The 25,651-nt window shown below is 42.9% G+C and overlaps 1 protein-coding gene across 3 annotated transcripts in view; it reads right to left on the bottom strand.

Annotated features, from left to right (window-relative positions):
• The window catches only part of MEIS1 (Meis homeobox 1), a 130,173-nt gene that overhangs the window by 48,564 nt on the left and 55,958 nt on the right, over positions 1-25,651 (bottom strand). For all 3 annotated transcript variants that reach the window (XM_037048063.1, XM_037048061.1, XM_037048062.1), the window contains one exon: positions 9,503-9,648. In XM_037048063.1, coding sequence (XP_036903958.1) covers positions 9,503-9,648 — 146 coding nt within the window. The remainder of the gene's footprint in view (positions 1-9,502; positions 9,649-25,651) is intronic.

Here is a 25,651-nt window from a genome sequence, read left to right as displayed (position 1 = left end):
CCTGCATTCTCTGCCCTCTCTGCTCTATGAATGCCTGGCCATGATCCTCACGTGAGAATGAGGGTTTGCATCCGATGGATGAGGCCAAGCCCTTTGAGGGCATAAACAGTACCCCACATTTCCATTCTGGCTGGAAAGGAGGAACCAGATTCCACTCATCTTTAAAAGTTCTCAAACGGAAAGATCATCAATCAAGTTCAACCAGTATTAGATGATTTCCTTTTTAAGTATTAATGCCTTGCACGTTTCTGAAACACATCAAGATAAACGCTCACCCATCTCCCTGCGGATGTGGGTGGAAGAAAAAGAGTGTAGGGTGGGTGCCATTACTGGAGGGCGTGAACCTGAGGTTACAGCCCTGGAAGCTGATATTTTCATATCAACAGCTAAACACTGCCACTGATAATTAAAGGTATTTCTTTGTAGCTCAAGAGCCAGCAGGTCGGGTACCACTTTACATCACAAACCAGCCCTTTATGCATGTGGATCTGCCAGCATTTTCTGCACAGGGAGAAGAAGACATTAGCAGCAGCTGTCTCTCTGCTTTTACACTGAAAATTCTATTCGTACAGACAGGTGGAGTAATTTAAAAGCCAATGTGGTGCAATTTCCATGTGACTAATGTCACTGCCTCCTAAAATACCACCATTACCACTGTTTATGGAAACATTACTAAAATTACATTTTATTCATAAGAATTTTAGGATTCTGGTTATTACTAGCTTTAAAATGATCAGACCTCAGTGTCATACCCCAGAGCGGTGGCTTAATTCGCCAGGGCTTAGCAGCCTTCTTTGCTGAGAAACGACAGTTGGATTGTAGTTTCAAGAGTAATCGGGGCTGCACGAGCAGCTTCTTCTATCTCCATAAAGCAAATTAAAGACATAGCTCTTTGGCGTCCTGGACACGTGACAGGCACCAAATCTTCGAGGAGCTAAATTCCGCGGTAGAAGGTTTAGGTAGGATTTGTATGAGGAAGGATTCCCCACCCCCAAACTACCACCAGACACTGTTGGTAACAAACAGGGGTAGAGATTTACATCTTTCCATAAGGAAGGCCGAACAGGCAATGTTGAAACTCTGAAATTCTAACAACGCATACTTATTACAATTGCACAAAATATCAACAGCTGTAGCTATGCCCTTTTTATGGGCAGAGATGTCTGGCAAAAGAACCTGGATAGGAAAGGACCACCCTTGACACTTATTTGCCAATAACCATTACATTGCACGATGGAGTTTTTTGCCAGTCCCTCTGGTTTCCATTTGTATTGGAAAAAGTAGAAATTAGCTAACTCACGGAATGAGATTATAATTACACTTTTGAGCTCCCACAGTGCAATTTGATTCACCCTGTGTTAGAGAGGCAAAGTGGTGGAAAGCACATGGAGATTCAAGCCAGGAGATCCTGGTTCCAGCTCAGCCAGTTCCTAGCTTTGGATCTCAAAGAAAAAATCACTAACTTCTCTAAACTTCATTCCTGTCATCCTGCCTATCTGACAGGATGGTCGTAAGAACTGAGGGTTTGTGAAAATATTAAACTACAAAACACCACAGAGACACGCAACTTTATTTCACCTTTTGGTCAACTTTTCTTCAACTGTTAGACAGAAATAATCCAATGTCAAAATAGCCCAGCAATTAGTAGATAATTTTTAAAGCTCCATAAAAGTAACATTACGTAGGCAGGAGATGATTTCATTTTTTCTTAAAAATAAAATCAAATCATTTTTGTAGAGCTTCTCCCCCAAGAAGTTTGGAAACTGACTATTCTCTAAATAATAGACAAGAAGTAGTCCTAAACTTCTATTATAAACTGCAGTAGAACTTGTCTCCACTCATTTATCTTTCCTAAGATGAGTGTCCCTGTAAACAGACCACACCTTCTGGCCCAGAGACACCCTAAGAACTTCCTGGGACACTGGATTCTCGAGGTCACTCGTGTCCCCGGAGAGCACCTGGGCTACGCAGGGGCGCCAGCAACAAAGGCGACGCGGAAGCTGATGCAGCAATCACGGTCTATGGCATGGGGAGGAGCAAAGGCAGCCACAAGGTGTTGTTTTTTTTCCCACCTTCTGCTGTGTGTGTGCAAAGAGATGATACCAGGAGGACACTCAAACACAAGCAGCTAAGTCAAACCAAGGTCTCCATTTCAGAATATTTTGAATACTATATTTAAAAACCAAGCAGTCTGTATCTCATTTAAATATCAACTAATACAGGATGTTTGCATGTGCAACACTGGGTTTGCTGAGGTCTGTCTCTCCTCTCTAGTGCTCAAAGACAGAGCAGTTCACCTTGTACAGGGATCCAAATCCCCACTCGCTGGGCGGGGATTTGCTGAGCGAAGGCATTTTGCAATGGCAAGAAAAGACAAGGCCTAAACTGCACTTGAAATGTTAGAAGATTGCCTGGAATGACTCCTGCAGCTACTCCTTTGCTCTTGGAAGTTCTCTATAGGCCCACAGAGACCAGATGCCTTGTCCGAGCTCCTGAGAGCTCTCTCCTGCTCTCGACACGCTAAGGTAAGCACTGCGCCCATGGAGGCCCGCCCTCGCGACCAGGCTCCAGGCTCTGCAGTGTAGGGACAGGCAGTCGCAAAACACCAGCACCCTTGTGAGGATCAGTCATTTTGGTGTGAATTCACACGACCACTATCAATTACTACCTTGGAGCCTTAAAAAATAACACTTGCCACCTCATGGCATTCAGTCTAAAGCAGGTAAGCTTGGGCCATGATCGGGTGGGTTTTGTGACCCAAGCAGCAGACCATTGCAGTGTGGTCTCTGCTCTTTGGTTACCCTCTGGTATATGGGCTTACATCAGCAGAAACAGAAAATTAGAACCCTAAACATAGAAGTAAAACGGATCCATTCTCCCCACTAGGACTGGTACAGAGGGTAGGGGTTCAGTTGCCTGAGTCCATGGGGACATATATACACACACGGTCAGGCTCACGCTTCTATAAGAGAGGCTGACGAGTGATGAGGATGTTTTCTGCTCACTCAGACAAAGTCTCCTGAATTCCATGATGTAGAGATCTGCTTCTACTGGCAAAACAACCACCACCCATTGGAAACCAGAACATTGGTATCCTTTCTAAAATGAAACCATCTGAGTCCCTCTCCATCAAACCTTCACAGGAAGGCAAAGGACCTTCATGAGAAATCTTAAACATTGAGAAAGTGAGAAGCCAAGCTTACGTTACATCAGATTCCTAAGGGGTGGACTGAGTTAGTGTAAGGCATACATTCATGCACATCTAGGGGATGCTCTGGTTTTATCTGAAAGATAAATTGAGGAGGAGCAGTTGCATAGTCCCTGACTGAGTTTGATATTTTATCTTCAAAAATATATCCTCACTAAGAGGAATCAGAGGAAGACATGATATTGATACGTGCTTTGAAGTGTAAACGGCTGGCTAGTGTTCAAAGAGGTGTGTGCATCAGCAACCAGCGACTTCACAAATTGGGCTTATACAGGCACTTTTGTTCTGAACCTGATTCTTTATTTAATTAGCCTGATTAAGAGGATATCAGAAAACCAAACCATAGTGTATTTTTGACCTAGCCTTGGGAACAGAAAGAAAATCTTAAATAATTTGACAAATTGCCAGCCAGACCCTCTGCGAGCTCCTTACAGAAGGCACCAGTCATCGGTGAAATGAACAAACCATTTGACTGAGCACAGAAATCTCAGTCACACCCTGAAAATAACAGAGCCGCGGCCAGAGCTCATTTGCTTGTGAGTTCTGTGTACCTGGATAAACGGGCGATTTTAAAGTTGTACATTTGTTTTTACTTTTGATTGTTTTCTTTTCCCCCATGCTTCCTCATCAACTGACTGTAATTACCCCAGGTCAGAGGTGCAGACTAGGATGGGAAGAAAGGCTGGGGCCAGGGGCAGGGGGTGTGTGGAAGGCTGGGAGAGCGCTCTGCCAGGTCACTAATGGCCTCTGGGGCAACAACTTGGAGAACAGGCTGACGCTTCCCCTTTGATCTTCTAATTCACAATGATCATTAGTATTAACTCCGATTCTTCTGGGTGAAGAATTCCAGCTGTAGCCTTTTCAGTTTACCTGACCTAAGAAAATTCATCACCCACCCCATTAGGATTTCAATAACCAGCTAAGAAAAAGAAAAAGGCAGTTGCCCCAGAATCTCGAAACCACCGCTTCATTATTAAAACAGACTTTAGATGATGTATATCACAGAAGAATTAGGGCATTCCAGTATTGCCCCCTAAGTAATTAAATAACCTCTTCTATTTTCCCCTTGAGACAGATGATTTCCAATCGGGTAAAAGAAAAAAAGTAGTCAGGGTTCCTATCTAATCAAAGTTGAAATATGCTATCTCCTAAGGAGCTGAGATCTTTTCAAATTAAAATACAGGGGTTTGTCATCCAAGCCTGGGTCATTTCAGCAATGCCTAGCTCTGACCCATCCTCATCACTAAAGACTGTGAAGGTCAATGGCAACTCCATGCAAGGGGAAAAGTAATAACTACAAAGATACTCTTCTTACAGAGTTAAGAGAGCTCATTTTTCACATGGTACATGGACATCTGGAAGGGAAAAAATCTCACTCTTTCATACTAGCTTTCGAGTCTCTCGATTTAATAGTGTACCTGCGGATAACACGTGGCAAAGAAGGAATCAAAGCTAGCTGCCGTCTCCACCATCCACCTTCTCTGGTTCAGGCCCATACAAGAGCATGAAGGAAGAGATGTTAGGGTGAGGCTGAAGGTGGTACTTTGTACTACCCCAACTGACACTGCAGGCAACAGTTCAGGAATATAGTCTTCCTGTCACTACCTTCTTAGGACTAATTGTAGCTGAAGGACACCAGCTGGTAAGGCACGATAAGAAGATTCACAGTTAAAACTGACAAAGTACGGAGGTGAGGAACAGGCAGAAACAGAAATGGTAGGAGAGGAGCAAATTCTTTCTACCGCCTATCTACATGCCTACCTAATACCTTTTGACCTTTCGTTCACCTGGATCAGCAGAATGGGTTATCTGGGTACCAATTAGAAGTACTCTTTCACTGTAATAATAACTCATAATAATTAGAGAGCAATTCTTCCAAAATTGCAAGCAGAGATATGACACTGATGTCTTCAACAGATCTTATTACCGAAAGGAAAACCAATGAAACAACAGCTGTCTCTTCTAGAGCGTTCAATTCCCAATTCAATTCCATTTACTCCATCCTTGGAGTGGCAGACCCGCAGGGCACTTTCCATCTAATAGTGTTTCTATGGAAACGCCATTCTCAACCTGGAAGATGTACAACCCTTCACTTTCGCTTTATCTGCATTGAGAGGAACTTCTTCTAAATAAGGAATCGAGACATAAATCTGGCCACAGACAAAAAAGTATATATTTTTCCAGGCTAGAAGCTCACAAAAAGAAACAAAATGAAACCAAATAGCAAAGTGCATGTCTCTAATTTAGAAACAAAGTTTGTCTCAGTAGCAGCCAATGGGATCCTCAAGATCAGGGAAAAAACAAGGAACCCAAGAAAACGTGAATGAGAATCAATCCGCCTTCAGGACCACCTCCCCTACGGGTCCCTGCCGAGCACGCGTGTCACTCTCTGAGTGGTTGCATTTCCATACCCTCCACTCCTCTAACTTTCAGGATTCCAGGACACACAGCTGCTGCATGCAGGGACTCCTGTCACCGCATACTTTAACTAAGAACCATATTAACCGTTTTTCTATCTAGACTATACTTGAAATTGCACTATATTAGGGAAGGAAAACAAGAAAAAAGAAAAAAGACCTTTAATTTGTACCTTATACATTGTATTTATTCCTTCTCATTTTCACTAGGACACGTCTTTGTAACACCATGTAGCAAAATAACCGCTAATATGCAAAACACATCCAGCTTAACATTATGACGCAGGAGGCTACATTTACCATTCGAATAATGCCCTTCAGAAGGGAAGAGAAACCTTGATGTGACATATGCCCCGAAACTGACTGTCACTCTATAGTGACTCATATGCCAATATTAAGTACTTTTTAATTGTTTGCAATAATTTGTCTTCAGGCAAATGCAAGCATTTCAATTAATAAATGCTTTTATTTTCTTTCTTATTCTTTCTTATTACCTAAATGTCAGTCATTCTTTTCAGTTCGAGGGAATAGTTGTTTTAAGAGACCTTCTCTCGTTACCAAAACTGGCACATGTTCAACTAAGTAGTCTAGGCTGGAAAAAATGTACATCAGTGAAATTTCCTTTCTCCCCTGTATCACTGAAGATCAAAACCTGTTTCCTTTTTCTTCCAGTGTTTTCATTATGCACAAGTATGTCCAGTTGAGCTTGCTAGAGGCCGTGAGTCCAAGAATGGAGCTTTAGTTCTCTCTTTGGAGCAGTAAGATGTGCTCCTGATTAAATCTACCTGTGCATAACTACAGAACGACACATTTTTCTTATGCAGCTGGGGTGCAAATCCAGAAAGGAAGGTTTTTTCTTTCCTTTTCTTTTTCTATTCAGGGCCTATTCTGCGGCTCTAACACACACATGCTTGAAAGCCCTTTCAAAGGCAGATTTTTTTTAAAGTGAATAAGGCCAATTAAAACATTGACCCATTTATTTGAACAAGGGAAAAAACTAGCAATTTGCTTTTAAAGAGGTGTGTAAGGTTTTATAATATGTCTTTGGCATTTAATGCATTAGCTTTTATAAGTTGCTAATGAATTGTTATTGCTATTGTTTTAATTAGCCAGTTTCTGTTGCTGTTTTATATCTAGCAAGATTTAAGAAAGAATTTTCTAGATACATTTAATTAATTAAAGAGCAAGAATGCGTTATATTTAAAGTTTGTAGACAGTCTTCCAAATGAACCCTGCATCCCTGGAGACCTCTCAGAACTTGAAATAAAGTTGCCGAAGGATTAGTGCTGAAATGTCAGTAGTCACTTACATTTGGACAAATCACAACAAAACTCTCCTTCAAACTCTATAGGCTTTCCCATAGAATGTATTATAATCAGCTTCTGATTATAAATATCACCTAAGCAGTCTGTGCATTCCTTCACAAAGTGTGTATAACAAGATAAGAAGGGTGCCCCTGGCGGCTGGACATCTGTTGGCCCTTGTAACCAGAGAAGAGAGAAGGGAATCTTTCTCAGGGGGAAAGTAAGAGGGTGTAAACCTAAACGTATCTCCTAACTTTGTTTTTTACATGATATTATGAGAGCCTTTTCTCTTTAGAGACCACTATCATTATCAATATTTTCATGTGAGCAGACGGTAGTGGAATGGGACTGGAGGGCACGAAACTATCCAACAGTCAGCGAGGCGACATCTATGAACACTCATACATGGACAAATGGGTTCCCCCTCCCAGGGCTGTGGGGGAAGCCAGCACAGACCCCAAAACTGACAGAAACCAGGCAACTCGCAGATAATTCCTATTACAATCACCCCAATAACGCAGACCACCAAAATCACTGCAATGTAGGTAAAATCATGCTGGCCATCAAAGAGATTTTTGTTTTGTTTTGTTTTTTAAAGAAGGTACTATCACTGTCTGCCAGGTTCTTCACAAGGGTATAACCTAGGGAAACCCGGGAACCCGGATGGATACATAAAAGAACTTGCTTCTCTCTCCTCTGGTTCTATCTGAACCAATATTTGATTATATTTTATTCAGGGGCAACTCAGCTGCAAATAAAGCCAAAGCTCCTTTGCAGAGTGAGATGTAGGTTGATGAGATCTATTCATTTTTTTTTTCTGTTAGTCCAGGAAACAGAAACATTTTGGTGGTGACTTCAGGGTCGACCTGACTTTGTCCCTTCCCTGCACTCATCTCCCAGATCGGGTTGGCTGCTCAGCGCTGGTGACGAAATGCCAGCCTGGCTGCCCCAGCACTATTGATCAGCTATCACTTCTTATCTCCTGCTGATTTCAAACGCCCCAGACCCTCGTCCTCCCTCGCCCACTCAGCAGTGCTCAACAATCGCCAGGAGCACAGGTGCACAGGGCAGATCTCAAACCACCTCCGCACGGCAGCCAGCGTCAGGTCAGCACTGGCACCTCAGTCAGGTCTTAGGTAAGCCTAATAGGATGTTGAAGTCAGCTAAACAGTCTAAATCTTCAAGGACCTCCCAACATTAACCAACCCCTAAAGCTGATTCCAGAATGCTCAGCATCATCTAGTAACAGTTTAGAATCATCATGGGAAGAATTGAAGGGTGGAGACCACTTTTTTAGTTTCTCCTACTGCTCTTAGTTTTGATTTCACTCACGGATGCTGGAAACTCTGGAGTGATTTATAGCCTTGAGCGTCATTGGTGACACAGCCTCCTTCCAGAGTCGCAGAACCAGCACGGGCCTCAACATGCCCTGCTTGTCTCCCTGCATCCGAACACATCACTGAGGACCAGGACTTTGAAAGTAGGCAAGGGCGTAAGGGTCAACAGGCCAAGACACATTCGCCACAATGCAGAGTTAACTTTAATACTTAAGAAACATAAACTGTGGTGAAAATAGTAACATGAAAGGTTTCCTCCTGACATTTTTCTAAAAGGCAAGATTCTTACTATTCGTTGATTTTAGGCTAGGCTACGCTACCCGCTGTCTAAATTCACCCCTTGTCCCCCAGAGCGAAAGCCCCCTGGTCAATAATTTTGCTAAGTTTTAAAATATTATTTTACTCATAAATTTCCATTTTTATCTTCTTCCTTGGAGGTCAGTGTGCACTGACAAAAATATCCACCACAATATTATGATTATAAATATTTGGAACATGAAATTCATTCAGAACAATAACCAAACCAAACACATCCCTCGGTGGCAGAAAGCCCCACATCTCCAGTTTCTCGCATCTCCAGGGGAATCCCTGCAGGGAAAGCAGCAGTGCGCACACAGACAATGTAAACTGTTGCTCCGCTTGAAAAGTCACCAGGGACTACACAGGAAGAGCTGACTCTATATTGCTGTTTTCCTTTCCAGTTCTAAACGCAGGGACGACTTTCACCGTGCAGCTCTGACTCACGTGAACACTTTGGAATGGCAGCCAGTGCATTCAAACCACTTAAAAGCCAATTATGTGAGCACCCTGCCACGGCAACGAGATTGAATTTTTTGCGGACCATTCGTTATAAAGGTCCATGAAAGCAGTAGAAGAAATCAAGTCCTTCTCTCTGGGGTTGGTCTTACTTGCTTCTTAGTGAAAGCTGGTTCTAAGTACTTAAGAGGCACACCGAGAAAAGCGGCATCTTTAACATGCATTCTTAAAACCACAAGTGCACACGGACTTCTCAACCTTAGAACTTACGAAAGTTAACAACATAGCAATAGTGAACTTCAAATCGAACTCTTCATGGGGGGTATGCATCTAGGCAATAAGTGCTGACACTTTCATAAAAACTGTGGGAACACAGTGATTTATGAAATATTCCAGGTCCAGAGGGATCACTTTTCCCCCATTTTTTTCTATCAAAACTGTCCATATTTAGTTTACATATGTCATTTAGAATCCACTTACTGTTAGATGCTGGAACAGCCACGCCCTCATGATATTTGTGGCTACTTTGGGAAAGATGCCACGCTTTTTGTGACGCTTTTTGTCTTTATCTGGATCATCATCGTCACCTGTGCTGGGGGAAGCTACACTGTTGTCCAAGCCATCACCTGCAAATATAGCGAATCAAATTTTGACTGATACTACCTTGACATACTTTATTCAAATAGAATGCCTTTGGATATACACAAAACCAAAAGAGCAATATAAATGATTAATAGTTTATTTGGTACTGTTTTTTTTTTTTTTTCAAGACAGAGAAAGAACAAGGCCTAGGCTCAAAAGTGATCAGGTCTACGGAACTTCTGCCAGAGAACAGTGTAAAAGATCTAAGGGAGTGGAGGGGAGTATCAGTCTCTCTAGTAGCTCTGCCGCCGTGGTACTTATTCAAACGCGTACATCTGAGACATGCTAAATGTAACTCCTTTGGGGGAGTTAAAGATGGCGGCCACCATGATCAGGGTTGTGGTCCCTGCCTGGGTGTTCAAGCCCCACATGGAGTCGCTGATGTCAACTTGTGAGAGGATGCATTGAAGATGTTAACTATTTCCAGAAGTAATACATCTTGAGACTGAATTAGGCCAAGGAAATGTAGGTAATCCATCACATAAGCAGTTTTGACATAGGAATGCTTCAAATAGAATATAATTTATCTTGTCATAGAAAGAGAACATCAAGTTCAGTAGGGGGAAGTCTTCCAAAATTGTTTTTTAATTAAAAAACAATCAGTATTTAAATCAAATAAAGTGATGTTTAATTAACAGTCAATTGGAATTGTATTACCCTAATAATCCAGGCAGTTTCTAAAATTTCTCATGCATTTAAATTATTCTTACTGGGAAGTCACCTGTTTACACATGCCTGTGAGTTAGATCCTATTTTTTCAGTGATTATTGTTACAACATTTAAGCTGTTTCTTTCAGAAAATATTTTGGCTCTGTGATACAATAAACTTCAAAATGTATGATTTCTTTTACATTGCCATGTCTAAGAAGGAAAAAAATTCAGCCCATATAATCACACTGTTCAAAATAAGTCATAAGGTACAAACAAAAAGTAAGTACGTTGTGTTTTGGTGCAAAAATCAAAGGAAAAACAACAGTGAACTAAACCCACGGCACTAAACAGTAGCTTAGCTTCTATCAAGGTGCTTTTCTACCTGGAGCCCCAGCTCTCAGTCGGAGCTACTGGGTTTTAGAAAGAGGCTTGTGGATCTGGACCCAGAAAGAGGAATTTAGCAGCAGGGCTGAGCAATGAAGTAACCCTGAGAGCACATTCATTTATCTGGTCATGTGAGTCCCTGGAGAGCAGCCTGCACGGCCCAAAGCACCCGGTGTGTGGGAAGAGGCGTTTCCCAGGGACAGCATATTGCTTCATGAGTTCCCATCTTTGCCGTTAGCCTACATACTCTATATACAAAAAGAATCCTCTAGTTTAATTTCTGTCTAATCCATAGCAGCTATGTTACCATGAATCAGTTGTTTTTAACAGCTCCCTCAGGAGATGCTCAGCACCTCTCCCAAAAAAGAAAATTGTCCCCAAATTGTCCCCTTGTACTGAGTTCAAGTTTAAAATGTTGTTGGTTGAAGAACAGTCTAACTTCAACATTTCTGCTATGATTGCAGCATAGACCACACACACAACATGCAGAACTTTTCAGAGGTTACTTTTTATTAATTTAAAAATCCATAATTTTATTGTACTTAAAATCCATATGTGTTTATTAAAGTTACCACAGAATCATGGTAACTTTAATAAAAGTGGTAATCTGGCTACCTGCTCAGCAGAAAAGATCATGAAGACTCACAGTTCCAAAGCTCTCAGCATGCGGATGAGGAAAGTGCTAGTGTTCCCATTAGTTGACTTTCCCAAGGTCGTGCAACCTGGCATGGAGCTGGTAAATCTGTGCTGGACCAGACCCTCCCATCCTAAATCAGTCTGCCTTCCATCCCACCCAACTCTTCATTTGCATAACCAAGTGTTTCATAAGATGTCCCCTTGGATTTGCCTAACAAATTCTTTGAAAGTCCAGTATTTAAAGAGGCTTTTTATTCAGAGAAGCAATTCACCATATAACATAACAATTCATTAAAGAAACATGAGCAAAGAAAACAACTCCACAGCTTTTAAAATTTCAATGGGCTAATCCACTTGCAATATGCAAAAGGTAAGCAAGGAAAAGAAACATATTACTTGATCATTGATTAAAAATGAAAAGCTTCTAACATAACCACACAGTTTTTCAGCACCATGATTGTTTCCCACCTTTAAAAAAAATAGCCTTTCCATCTATCTCAAAACCCCTTCAGATTAATTTAGCAGGCAATGCATAGTGCCTGCCTAGAAGAGAATTCATTGATAATTTATGGAAATATCTACCCTAATCCAGCAGAGATGACTTTTTTTCAGCTTTGTGCATCAATAGATAATCAAGGCCTTAAAGCAGCCTTAGCTTCCCATTACCTCAGGCAAAAGAATTCCTGAAAGCGTGCCTTGAGGGCACCTGAATTATATACTCCATTAGGGGAGGAAGGCTTTCTGCATTCCATGTGTAACACTCACCAGAACCTTTCCTGTTTATTTCTGCTGTATGAAAGCAGAAGCATTAGGAACAGAATTTTTTAAGTGAAGACTTATGTAGATACAATGGAGAAACCTTTCAAGCAGGAGCCAGATCACCCCCTTCAGTCCCTGGCAGTGACCTCTCCCGAATAAAAGGTTTCTATTACATCATTAGCTCCAGCCAAAAACAGCCTTGGCTTAATGCACAGTTTGTTCTTCCTACTGTTTTTAGGCAAATACAGCTACTTTACTCCCATCTGGGAGGGAAATTACACTGCTGGGTTGTAATCTAAGACAAGATTTTCATTGGAAGCAAATGCTTTCAATCCAGTGTAAATACTGGTGCATGTTCAGAAAAGCCTAAAACAATAAACCCTGCTCCTTCCCGACACAAGTTAGGGAAATGGAGAAGATGGGGAAGGAGAAGATCATAATAAAATAGACTATCCCGAAAGCAAACACTTTCATAGTTTTTAATAAATTGTTTAACCTCTTCCACTTTCTAAAATTGAAAATCGATCCCGCCACGTCTCCACCTCAGCGGACTGCCTCAATGGTCAATTGTCCCTTCGGCATATCCATTCGCTCTGCAATTGGATACAGTCACCTCTCTGCGGTCTCCAGAGGATTTATTTCCCTTTTTTATGTTTAAGATCACTAAACAAACTTGGAGGACCGCCGGCCGACCACACGGCAGCAGGCAGCAGTCTGAACCACATTTGTAAAATGTCAGCAGTGACTTCATTCCTGGAGCTGACTTCTCCTGCCGCCAAATGAAGGCAAACTGAAAAGGTGGAAATAATCATAAAAATGATGCTAGTCCATAAACAAGCTTACAGCCTCATTAGGACAGCAGTAGGCTCCAGTGGGTGATTTATGCTCGTTTTGCTGATGCTATGAGGAAATGCCATAGGGTGACTTTAGCCAATTGCTAATGGTTTCTGACAGCTTCTTAGCAACTAGTGCAGGCAACGATGTGGCGTTTGCTAGTGACAGAAACCGAAAATGTCATATTATCTGCCCATGTGTCATGAAGTCCATGTGGCAATTAACTAGCCGGCCAGTGACAGAGGGGCCAGAGGCTCCTGAAAATGGCCTTTGGCTATGCAGAGGCGGCGGGGGCTGAGCACAGACTGGCTGCTCGTATGCAACATTCTAATGCAGAAATCCACTTCCTTGCGACTTCCAGGCTCTGATGGGACCGGACCACTCAAATCCCTTTCCTCCCCTCACTGAAGGGAAACTCGGGACTCCTCTCTCTCTAGGCCCCGGCTCTGGCTGTTCACAGAAGGCTCTAAAGCAATCTGCTTCCATGTGATTCTCCGAATGGCTCCTTAATTGGCAACACCTGGTTCTGTGCTTTTTGGACGCTGGATCCCAAGGTGCTGGCTGTTTTTCGGCTCTCTCCCAAATGAGTCTGAAAGGATCGGAGATCACTGAGGCAGACGCACTGCCTGTCAGATTGCTAGGAACAGAGGAAGTCTGTGCAGCCACAAGACACTGTTTTCAAAAACACCAGGCTTCTAACAGGCAGAGGGAGAATCCTGGCCACACTTTTCAGTTTCTGAGCTATCAAAACCATGCACTATATGTCAAACTGTCAAGCCTTTCAGCGTGGGCCATTTGCCCTTTCAAATAATATTTAAGAATTGTTTTTACAAAATTTTATAGGCCATGGTCTAGTGAAAGAGGCCAACCAACAGAGAAAGGAATTTGTACTACCATTCGTCTCCGGACAATTTCTTGTGAGACCTGGACCTGTCCCTGCGGAGCAAGGCAGGTGGCCTGTGGCAGCTCCCCGGCTGTCAGGGAGCTCAGATTTCAGACACGCTCAACTCAAACATCCCGAGTCGCCTATTTAAGCATGCCCAGGCATTTAGACTGTGCTATCTCGAGCCTTTCAAGGCGGGATAAAGCAGCATTTATCGTATTCAGGCCATTCAATGGGTCACACTGACCGTGTCAGCAGGGGCTCCTCTCCGCAGGTCTAAGCCCTGCTCCCATTTTTCTCTCCCCCCTAACAGACTGCCATTCCCAACACCTACTCCAAGAGAGGCAAAAACAGAGGCCAGGAAAGTGCCTGAGACTGACATCACAAGGGATGGAACCGTGCCACGTCAGTGGGCCAGCAGGTACAAATAAGATGTGGGGCCCACGACAGGGCTCCTCCTCACAGGGGCAAAACTTCTAATGACGGATACGAATTTGCACCTGCTGGGGCAAATGGACGTGCAAGGCTGGGGACCCCCTCGTTCTGCTAGGGGTTGACTGGAATCCACCCCAGCTCCAAGGACGTGTCATTAAAATGCAATTTTGTGTTGAGACTCTGTCATGTCAGGCTACGTCCACTTCCTTAACCTTTACTTTTCTCCAAGTGTTTGGAAAGATGCAGTGCTCATCCAAAAAATGTGCCTAGACTGCAAAATCAAGGTCATCTATAATCATATTTTTCAATGCTGACCAAATTCTTCTGTGTTTTGAAAGTTGTCCAAATGGTCCATTCCAAAGCACTCTTGTGACTGCACAGCTCACGTTGTAAGGTGGCTAAACTTTTACCCCAAATTGAGGGTTCCCTCTTTCTCATCCATTTCCTCACATGCAACATCTACACGAGAGAACACAATGTATCACCTCCGAAGTCCTGGGTAGGATAGTCCTGCCTTCCCAATGGCTGGGGGTGCAAATGTCCCAGCAGGAGACAGAGGCCAGGATTCCTTTGCAGCGGAGCATTCTGGGAGACCGTGTTGTGAGGGGAAATGTAAAAACTACCTCAACCCCCCTTCTTCAGATCCTGGCGGTGTCTACTCAGCTAGAAGTCCAGTGGGACGGTGTTTCTGTGTCATGTGAAGAGGACAAAGGGTGAGAATGGTAGCCAGCCCTTTCTTAGGAACCAGTAAGAAAACTTGAGAGATTTTAAGGCGGTGTTTTGTCCTCATTTAGAAGCATAATAGCTGCCAGAATGATAATGATCTTTTTTTAAATGTGTATCTGATCATATAACCCCAGTACTTAAAATCCTTCTGTGGCTGCCCTTTGCCTTCAGGATGAAGGTCACACTCTTCAGCCTGGCATGGGAGGCCTTTCAGGAGCCCTCTCCTGGTGTGTTTCAGCCTGTCTTCCGCTGCGTCTGCCTGTGTCGGGCACGGGCCAACCCCAGTCCTGAGCCTACTGAACGTTCTCAGGGCCTCAGCGCACAGGCCGCTTTCTCATGCCTCTTTTCACTGCCCTGTGCTGGTCCCTTTCCCTGTAGCATCCTTCCCAGCAAACTCCTTGGTGACTTTTTCCTTTTCTTTTTTTTAAATTATTTTTTAATTATGCCATTACAGCTGTCCTATTCCCCCCCTTCACTCCCCTCCACCCTGCACACCCCTCCCCCATCACCCCCCACTTTCATTCATGTCCATGTGTCACAGTTCTTTAGCTTCTACATTTCCCATACTAGTCTTGCCTCCCCCCACCCCCCGGTCTATTTTCTACCTACCGTCTATGCTACTTATTCTCTGTACCTTCTCCCCATCCTCCTCCTCCCACTCCCCTGTTGCTAACCCTCCATGTGTTCTTCATTTCTATGGTTCCACTCCTGATCTATCTGTGCTCTTGGTTTGCTTTTGTTTTAGGTGTGGTTGTTAATACCTGTGAGTTTGCTGTCTCTTTACTGTTCATGTTTTTTATCTTCTTTTTCTTACATCAGTCCTTTTAACATTTCATATAATGAGGGCTTGGTGATGATGAACTCCTTGAACTTGACCTTATCTGAGAAGCACTTTATCTGCCCTTCCATTCTAAATGAAAGTTTTGCTGGGTAGAGCAATCTTGGATGTAGGTCTTTGGATTTCATGACCTGAAATACTTCTTTCCAGCCCCTTCTTGCCTATAAAGTCTCTTTTGAGAAATCAGCTGACAGTCTGATGGGCACTCCTTTGTAGGTTACTGACCCCTTATCTCTTGCTGCTTCTAGGATTCTCTCCTTCATTTTCATCTTGGCTAATGTAATTCTGATGTGCCTTGGTGTATTCCTTCTTGGGTCCAACTTCTTTGGGACTCTCTGAGCTTCCTGGATTTCCTGGAAGTCTATTTCCTTTGACAGACTGGGGAAGTTCTCCAAATGAAGGCCAAACTAATTGAAATGTAGGGAAATGCACAGGAAACCAATAGTGATGGAAAAGAAACTGGAACTCAAATCAAGGGAGTGGACCAGAAGGAAGAAAAAAATGACCAAACAGAAAACGATGAAGAAACAAGAATTCAAAAAAATAAGGAGAGGCTTAGGAACCTCCAGGACATCTTTAAATGCTTCAACATCCAAATTGTAAGGGTACCAGAATGGGAAGAGGAACAGCCACAGGTGGAAAACTTATTTGAAGAAATAATAGAGGAGAACTTTCCCAGTCTGGCAAAGACTTTTTCAATTCAGTTCAAGTGCCATCTCCCATAAGAAGCAGCATTTGCTGGACTCTAGCTGTTTAGCAACTTTTCTCCCCAGTCCAGAGTGATTCTTCCCCCAACATTCCTCCATCACCACATATCGTACCATACCAGTCTGATGATCTCTGTGGGCATCCCCTCGACCCAATTGGACATCATGTGAAAGCAGAGACTGAGCTGTGCTCTTCTCAGAGGTTCTCTAACCCTAGGGTTACCCCAGTGTACCGGGTGCACACTTGTCAATTGCTTATTAAATAAATGAGTAAAGGCATTTATCTTCCACTGTATGAAGAAAACCCTAATTTAAATTCCTAGCTGATAATTTTTTTGCTACATTCACCTAAATTAAATTCTTGAAAAATATTTACAAATGTAATTCAATAAACTATAAGGAAAGAAAATGCATTTCTCCAAAGCTAGGAAGTTCCCTCAGAAATCTAATTAAGCTCAGCTTTGCCAAAAGATGAACTAAGAGTTCAAGCATTAGTGTTCTTTAGGTTGTGTGCCATAGCCTTCAGAAATGTGCCCTGCTTCCTGAAATTGTGACTTCAGACTATTTCCCTCGCTAAAATTTCTTGCTTTTGGTTCATTTTTCCTGAGCTTAACTTTAAAAGATAAAGCACAAGTTATTTGTTTCCTTCTGCACTTTTCCCAAGGAATCCATTATACAACGCCCCCCTCCACCCCGCACTTTACGTGTCTCCCAGTTTTACCTAAAGGACGGAGCAGCTGTCTCTAAGCAGACAGTGGCACCCGGAGCTCAGACCCCAGGCTCACACGTTATAGACGTGGTGCTGAACACAAAACTGGGGGGCTCTGGCCTTTCCTTGTTTTGCCAAGTCACGTTTCAGCCTTTCCAAAGCGTCCCTCTACACCTGCCTCAGCATTTTTTCAGCAACAGGTTACCTGAGGACTTTAGTATCTGATGCTATGGTTGACATGTCATAGGATCCTAGGAGACATTAGGGAGGATTTTGTAAGACCAATGAAAACAATACAACCCCTAGTTTTATTCCATATTTTCAAGGGAAACACAGCAGACTTCCCATAGCTCCAAATCAGCAGCCAATATACAGGTATGGAATAGTCTAAACCCAATGGCTAACTTCTAAGCTTAACTTTAACTAGGGCTCTGTTAACTCAGCCTCCCTTTTGTATCTCTTCTCACCCTTAAGTGTTTAAGACTTCCTTTTTCTTAATTGGAAGTGATTCTCAATTGATTTTTTTTTCCAAGTAAAGCATAGTCTCATAGAGTTTCTGGTAGCACCCTTGGCTTTCCTGAAAATTTTGAGGTGGTTCCCTCAGAAACCAAGAAAAGGAGTTAGATGCTGGTGCGTGCTCGGGCGGTACTGAGCTCCAGTGGGGCACAGCCACGCGCCTGCTACGAACAGGTGCACACACTAACAGCGCTGCCCGAAAAGGCAGATGAGGAGAGTGAGGGAGATTAAGAATAAGGTAATATTAAACAAACGCAATATTGGCACTCAGTAAAAAAAAGTCTAGATGTGTTTCCTACTTTTGGCTCCACAGAGATTTACCACGAGGCTTTTCCTTTCTATTTGAATTTCGGTTTGTTAACTGGTGACAAATAGTTGTTAATAGTTAACCACTGTGGAGTGAGCTCACAGGCTGACTGTGCCCTTTAGTGGACCCCTGACATCACAGAAACCTAAGGGAAGAAACAAAGAGTCAGAGGCTGGAGGAAGTAGCTCTCTCTGCGAACACGCTGCCTCCCTTTGCTAAAGAGTAAAATGTAGCATTTAAAAGTGAGCCCCCAAAGATGATGCATGTAACCATCTTTGGCATAAGCAGTCACCATTATCATTCATTATTCATTCATTCATTCATTTACCAAAAATGTATTGAATTCCTACTCTATTCCAAACATTATACAAACCACTAGGGACACAAACAGTGAACAAATCGGAAAAAGTCCCTGTTTCTATGAAGCTTTCCAGTTAGAGGGCACAGATGTTAGACAAAATAATCCCAGTAATGAATGTACAATTGCACTCAGTCAAAAAGAAATATAAATCTACGAGAGTGTGAAACAAAGGAAACTGACTTAGACAGAAGTGATCTACAGCAGAAATCTAAAGGGCGGAAGAAAAGTCCACTAGGTACAGCGGGCATCTTGGCAGGCCAGGGGGCAGAGGGGGCTTGGCACGTGAGAGGAACAAGCAGGGACAAAGGCTTTGTGTGTCCCCGGGATACGTGACTCAACCAGAGAACTGGAACCTGAGAGAGCATGGCAAGATGAAGCTGGAGAGAAGACAGAATGAGACCATACAGGGCCTTTTGGGCCAGGGTCAGGATCTGAGTGTCTGTAGCTTGGGCTCTGAGAGTCATGACCCATGAAGGTGCTTCTGTGGTACGGCCAGTGTCCTATCCATCACATGCCTTAATAGTACATCAGTTTTACCAAATAAAGCCTCATTCCCCAGTGTCTCTTTCTAGTTCAAACCAACAAATCCCCCAGTTGCAAACTCAGGTCAGAGAATAGGGGACAATGGAAAACAATGGGGTGGACCCAATTTAGGCACAGATTATATTCTGAATTCATTTATAAGTATGTTTTTTGGACATTCGCACATATTTCCATATAGAAGCAAGTTATGAACAGCATTAGATTCCAAGGCTTGCTCATCAAAACTGAAATAATTCATTAAATGAATAAAGGTCCAACTGAAATCTGAGCCCAGGGAGCAGAAAGTCAGAAGGTATCAGAAGAAGGACGAAGATACGTTTCTTTTCATATTTCTATAAGCAGAGTCAGCCTACGAAAACGTTAAAATAGATGTAGCTGCCCTTCGTACCTCCTTTTCTGTATCTCTCTTCTCACCTTCTCTTCTCTCTTCTCATTCACTGCGTAGCCTGCATCTCCTAGGGTTTCTGAGGACCCCACTACCTTGTAGAGGCGCGTGGTCTCCCTCTGCGGCCCCTCACCCAGACCTGTTCTTTTCCTGCTCTGAATTCTCGCTCACCATCTCCCAACAATCAAAATATCCGGCCTTCCAGTCTCACCGGTGTGGGTCAGACTTGAGGCAGAAAGCAGTCTGAAAGAACTAATTCAGACTAGCTACGAATAACTGATGCCCCCTCACCTTCCCAGAAGTGCTGACATTTTTAAAAGAAGATCTGTTAAGGCAAATGAATCTTTACATGCCAGAATTTCAGGTAGAGGTCATAAGTAAAGGTATGTTTAAAAATACAGCTTGTGTCGGGAAAGGTTTTTTTCAAAACAACAGACGCCAGGCTTTCAAAAGATCCCGATGTCAGTTTCCAAACTCTGCATCGCATCCAGCCATTCCCATCACCCTCTTCATTCCTGCCCACGTTTGGGAAGCCATGTACTTCTGAACAGCCCGAGATCTCTTCACAGAAATCACAGTGACAGGGAGTGGGCCCTGTGGGTGTGCGGCAGTGAGCACAGGCGGGCGACATCTAGGTTGGACGTTTGTGTGTGTGTGTGAGTCATTCATCCAGTTTGGGTGGTTATAACCCAGGGTATGCCAGCCTGTTGAAATAAATTTGGAATAACTTCTTTACTATAAATAACACATTCTATTAAGCTTCTACCACTTCGTGACTCTCCACTGTCAACACACATATTGTGTAAAATATAACTGAGGGAAATTTAGGGAAGGAACCCAACTTAACTGAGACCCAGAATAAAAATATTTACTGGACTTTTATAGAATACAAAAAAAAAAGTCTGTCAAAATTTGAAAGTGCAGGCGGTGGGATTAAAACTCAACTTTCTAAATTCATGGAAAGCAGGAATTATTCCTCAGACTCAGCGCTCATGTTGACTATTCAGTTTAGATTTATTTTATGTAAGAGTTCACACAAGTAGAGTACCGTGGACAGATACAACACAGGCACCAAGAAATCAGACAAATTCTCCAAGTATTTTTTCCCTGAATCGTTGTACTTTGTTCTTTTGAGATAGGAATACCTTTTTTCTAGTAATTCAATATGACTTTTTGACTTGAATTCCCCTCAGGGAAACAACAGCAAATTAGTTGCCTACACACAGAGGACAAACAGCGATGATGAATAGAAAAGAAAAAAACACACAGATTTTACTCACTTTTCATCCATTCAGCATTTTTTTACAACTAAACACCATGGAAAATCCCTGCAAAAACAGCATAACTTCTCCATGAAGTCTCAGAAGCTCCAGGATGTGAGTGCCGGCAAGACAGGACTGAATCTATGTATTTACACTAACAGTAACACAAAATGGAAATCCCCGATTCTGTATCTTAGAGAATTACCTTTCCCTAAGATAAAAAAGGAAGAAAATGCCCTTGTACTTGTGAGGGTAAAACAGTGCAAACGTCATAAACTTTTGTTTTGAATCAACCTATCAGGAAGCAGTTTAGGTACTAGTACACCACCTATTTTTAAGTGTTATTTTAGTAATGCATTACTTGAGATATTCCTTCCAAAATACATAAATCATATATTAATGAATATCATAAAGTTTTATATAACCACAAAAATAAATGTTTTAGTCAGTAAAAAAAAAAGCCACATATAGGATATTATAGACAGGCAAGCACATACACACAAACTCACTCACACTCATACACCATTTATTCTTGTGATATCCTCAAAGTTTGTCATATAATTTACTTTAAACTATATATTCTGAGTGTGTATATATAGGATATATGTATGGGTGGGTATATACACACTTTTATACAGACAGTATAACACTTATTTATCAAAGAGGTCACTTCTTCAAAAAACTCAGTTACATGGGATACACTAAAAAAGGTACAGGCATGCAGCCTAGAAGCAGTGCTTCTCAACTTTAACTACGCAGAGAAGAAGCACGTGGCAGCTTTTACAAACCCTGATGCCCACCCAAGGCCGATTAAATTAGTATTTTGAGATCCCAGCATCAACAAGTTTTACAGCTCCAAGATGATGAAAATGCATGGCCAAGTTTGAGAACCACCGGACGAGAGTCGCAGAGCATACAAGGCAGAGCTCCCAGATTTCCTATGGACAAATGATCATAAGCCCCTTCATCGGAAAACTGTTATGTTTATTTTAGATATAGGTTTCAAAAGTTTGCTCCTCTGGCTTCCTGCCTGATAGTTCATGGGCTGAGATCTTTACAAAAATATAAGATGATAAAGAGGCAAAAACCAAGAACCTAAGAAGTATAGTGCACAAGTGCCCTTTGGCTTGGCAGCCATGTTAGTCCTAACAGCCCCATCTACGCAAACGAGGCTGTGAGAGCAAGAAGACATCTACAACAGTGCCATGACTTCAGTACCTACCGACTTTAAATTATTGTTTTAAAAAGCTCATTATAATCAGATATAAAAAAGTGTATGTATAGTCTGGACACATTTTCATTAAAAATGCCCCTACATTTTTTAATATTGAAAAAAGTAAGATTCTGCTCCTCTGGACGACATCATTCTTGGATGACACCAGATAAACCAGGATAATGCAAGTACATTCTGCCGAAACTCTTCACATGTTAGCCCTCAATTCACTGGTCTATTGGAGGCTGGAGGGAGCAGAGCCTTCGCCAGGAGCCTTGCGAGTTGGTTAAATAGGGGGCACCGGTCCAACCCGACTCTCCCTACCCCCCTGGGGATCCTCTCTCCAGGTACTCAGGGGCGCTCCCTCTTCCTCCCCTACTGGCCCCCTTCTAATCTGCTCTCTGCCCCCCCCCCCCGGAGAATGCAGGAGGGAGTCACATGTGTGCAGGAAGTAGGACAGGAGAGCTGGTGGGGGCAGTGAGGTATGTTAGAGAGGGGGACACAGGTGAACAAAGAATCCCAAGATAAGAAGGATCTGGAGCAAGAGAAGGGCCATGGATCAAGAGTGAAAAAGGGAAGGTACTCTGTAGAGACCGATTTCTTTGCATACAAAATAAAATGGAACCAGGCTGTGAAATATAGATTAGCAAGTCTTTGGGGAGAAAGAAAAATATTATATTTTGAAGGAAAATGGACAAGAAAAAAGTTGATATAAAAAAATTATATCCTATTGTTTTAAAGCCATCTCCAAATCCAACAGGTTCTCAGAAAAAAAGGTTTTGGGGGACCTCTGCATGTGTCTCTCACTACACCCCACTTCGCTCCTCTCATTCTCTGCACTCCAGGTCTTTGTGGATTTGTCATGCACACATGCCAGTCATTCAGTTTTTCAGAGGAAGGTGCTTGCTGCTCAAAATAAGCACACTGTGCAAGGCGGTGGCTTCACTTTAGTGGGCACCATAAAAGTAAACTAGCTTCCTAGGACAGTGCCGCTCCAACTTTAGTGTGCATATGAAGAGCCAGGACCTTGTGAAAAGGCAGTTTTGAATTTGGTAAAGGAGGAGGCTGAGATTCTGCATTTCTCATGCACTCCCATGGGACTGGGGACGCTGCACTGCAGCACCCAGGACCACAGTGGGCATCTTATGACAAGGTACTGGAGGACCTTCGCCTAGGAGCGATTTAAGCTAGAAAGTGTCAGGTGCAGGCGGATGCCTAGTGGAAGTAGAAGAAGGGCCAGCCTCCCTTCCCTTCACACAGGGAAGACTATACCTGTGCCCACTGAATGCAGGTGAGGAAAAGGCTGTTTGGGTCCTCGTTTTGAGAATGCGACTTCACTGATGTCCTAAGGACTGACTGGAACACAGGAACAAGCCTGGATGTCTTCACTGGCGACTCTTCCTTTGTTAGTGCAAGCCCTCTCTCCTCCTCTACCTCCCCAGCACGTCCAATACCTCCTTCCTGCCTCCCACGTTGGGAATTTTACAAAAGAACAGTTTAGCCCCTGGAGTCAGGCTATCTAGGTTCATGTAAGTACCATCTTCACCACCTAATACCTGTGTGACCCTGGGCAAGTTACTTAACCTCTCCAAGCCTCTGTTTCTCCCCTCTGGGTTGGGGTCAGGGGACGAACATAGTAAGAGTATTTATACCTTAGAGTTATTGGGCAGGTCAAATAAAATAAGATACATGTATTCTAACAGGTCACCTGGAACTTGAGGCTTAGCTTGGTGAAGGTTAGTTCTTGTGGTTATTCTGCTCTTGAGTACTTTCTGTGAGCAAGGGGACCTTTCTCCTGAACCCCTCACCCAAAGCAGGAAAACAATCACCGATGCTCTCATCATCTCTCCTCACCTTCCCGATCCGTTCTCATTCCTAGAAGCCGCACATCTCCAAAAGATATGCATCCACTCTCCTGGCATTACATGCTTTTTTAACTTTTTTTGTTCTCTCTTCTTCACAAAGAGCCCTGGAGTGACTTGGAACTTCGTATCTGCGCTTCCGAGTAAAAGTGGTAGCCCGCACCGCTCACATTGTCCCCTCGCATAGAGAGCTGGCAGCCTCCTGCTGGGTGCACCAGAAACTAGTTGTATAATTCCCGTTTCCCACACAAAATAGATTCATTCATAACAACTTGTCCTCTGAGCTCTAAATAATAGTTATGTAGTGGTTGTTAATAGAATGTTTTTTGTTTTACTGATATGGAAAAAAGTTCTATCATTTAAGAAAGTATCTTTAAGGTCTAGGAAAAGTAAGAGGCAGTATACAAAGACTGGGCTAATTTTCAATTATAGTCCATCTCTTCTCTAAATAGTAAGAATTACAGTAATAATACAAACTAACATTTACTGAGCATTTATTACATACCTGAAACTGTGTTTGGCCTTTATTTTTAACCAATGAATCCTCACAAAAATACTTAGAAGTTAAACTTAAATGTGTTATAATGATAAACCAAAAAACAGCTAATTTCTCCATATTTAAAAAAAACCCGTACTTGACACAAATCCTGCAAAGACTGAGTAGTCAATAGAAATAACTCATGTTTCCCACCCGACAATTATGGGCCGCAGAGAGAGCGCGTGGCTTAGGAAATACCGCATTCCCCATGTATACTGTGCCCCTGTGTATAACGCACACCACGTTCTTAGCCCTAACTTTCAGGGGGGAAAATCTTTTAATTTTTAACTCAATTTTTTATTTATTTACATTTACATACTTATTTTTATATTATAAAGGAATCTTAGCATTTATTTTTGAACATATTATGGTGCAAGAAATTTTATGTAAAAATAATTATAAAAGACCAGAACAGATACAAGGTATTTCAGGTACTACCCATGTACAATGTACATCCTTATGTCTCCCTCAAAAATGTGGGCAAAAAGGTGCACATTATTCACCACAAAATAGGGTACTTTACTAACGGTCTCCTGCCACCAGTGCACTCCAACCCTAATGCACAGATAAGGAAACTGAGCTACTTCTCATGAATTCGAATCCAGATCTGACTCAAGGCTAACCTCCTAATTTCTCTAGAGTTACTCTCTCCATTTAATTCCACGCACTTTAGATAATAACGATCTAGAAAGGTACTTGTCTTCAACCTCTAGAAAAAGCTTCCAGCATGGTAACCATGTCTTTTCTCATGCTGTATGCTGCCCACAACCCGCACAAAGCACAACCCATACTGGGCCCTTCACAGACTTTCTACTGAAGTCAGAGAGGAAAGAGACCCAAAGCCCGTGATCACCGTGGCTCGGGAGTGTTCCCCGGTGCCTCTGAGAAGTTCAAGGAAAAGCAGCAACACCAAGTGTTTACTGGAGCAGAGAAAGGGCACGACAATGGCAGGAGGTCAAAAGCAGGCACATTGCAAGAAAGTGAGGCAGTTTGCCTGAATGTGCCTCCAAAAATTAAAGGAGAAGATCACACAGAAAGACTTCATGTCAGGAGTGGAGGCTGAGCCCCCAGCCGTGGGACACAGAGGCAATTCTGAGCCAGAGCGCTGTGCCACAGAGGCCCCTTCCCATTCTTGGGCCCTGGCGGCAGCCTGCGAAATGACAGAAATGTCAATGACAGGGACAGAGAGGACAGAGAGGACAGAGAGGACAGAGAGGACAGAGAGGACAGAGAGAACAGCAGAAATGAGAGAGCACACGTGTTCTAGCAACACACAATGGTTTTCGAGTGTCTCTCCATGTCAGAAATCTGCAGTCAGAAAGTTGGGGGGAATTGCCCTCTCTGGGGACCGCCCCGCTCTCCGGGAAACCAGGAGCTCACCCTGAGCAGGCAGGGTCACTCCGCTGAGCCAGGGCCGGTAGAGCCCCCCCGCCCCCCA

The sequence above is a fragment of the Sturnira hondurensis genome, unplaced genomic scaffold (assembly GCF_014824575.4).
Source record: "Sturnira hondurensis isolate 20B ecotype Veracruz unplaced genomic scaffold, ASM1482457v3 Scaffold0006413, whole genome shotgun sequence".
In the NCBI taxonomy this organism is placed as follows: domain Eukaryota; kingdom Metazoa; phylum Chordata; class Mammalia; order Chiroptera; family Phyllostomidae; genus Sturnira; species Sturnira hondurensis.
The sequence above is the reverse complement of the archived record's forward strand: the minus strand, read 5'-3'. Positions and strand labels throughout refer to the sequence as shown.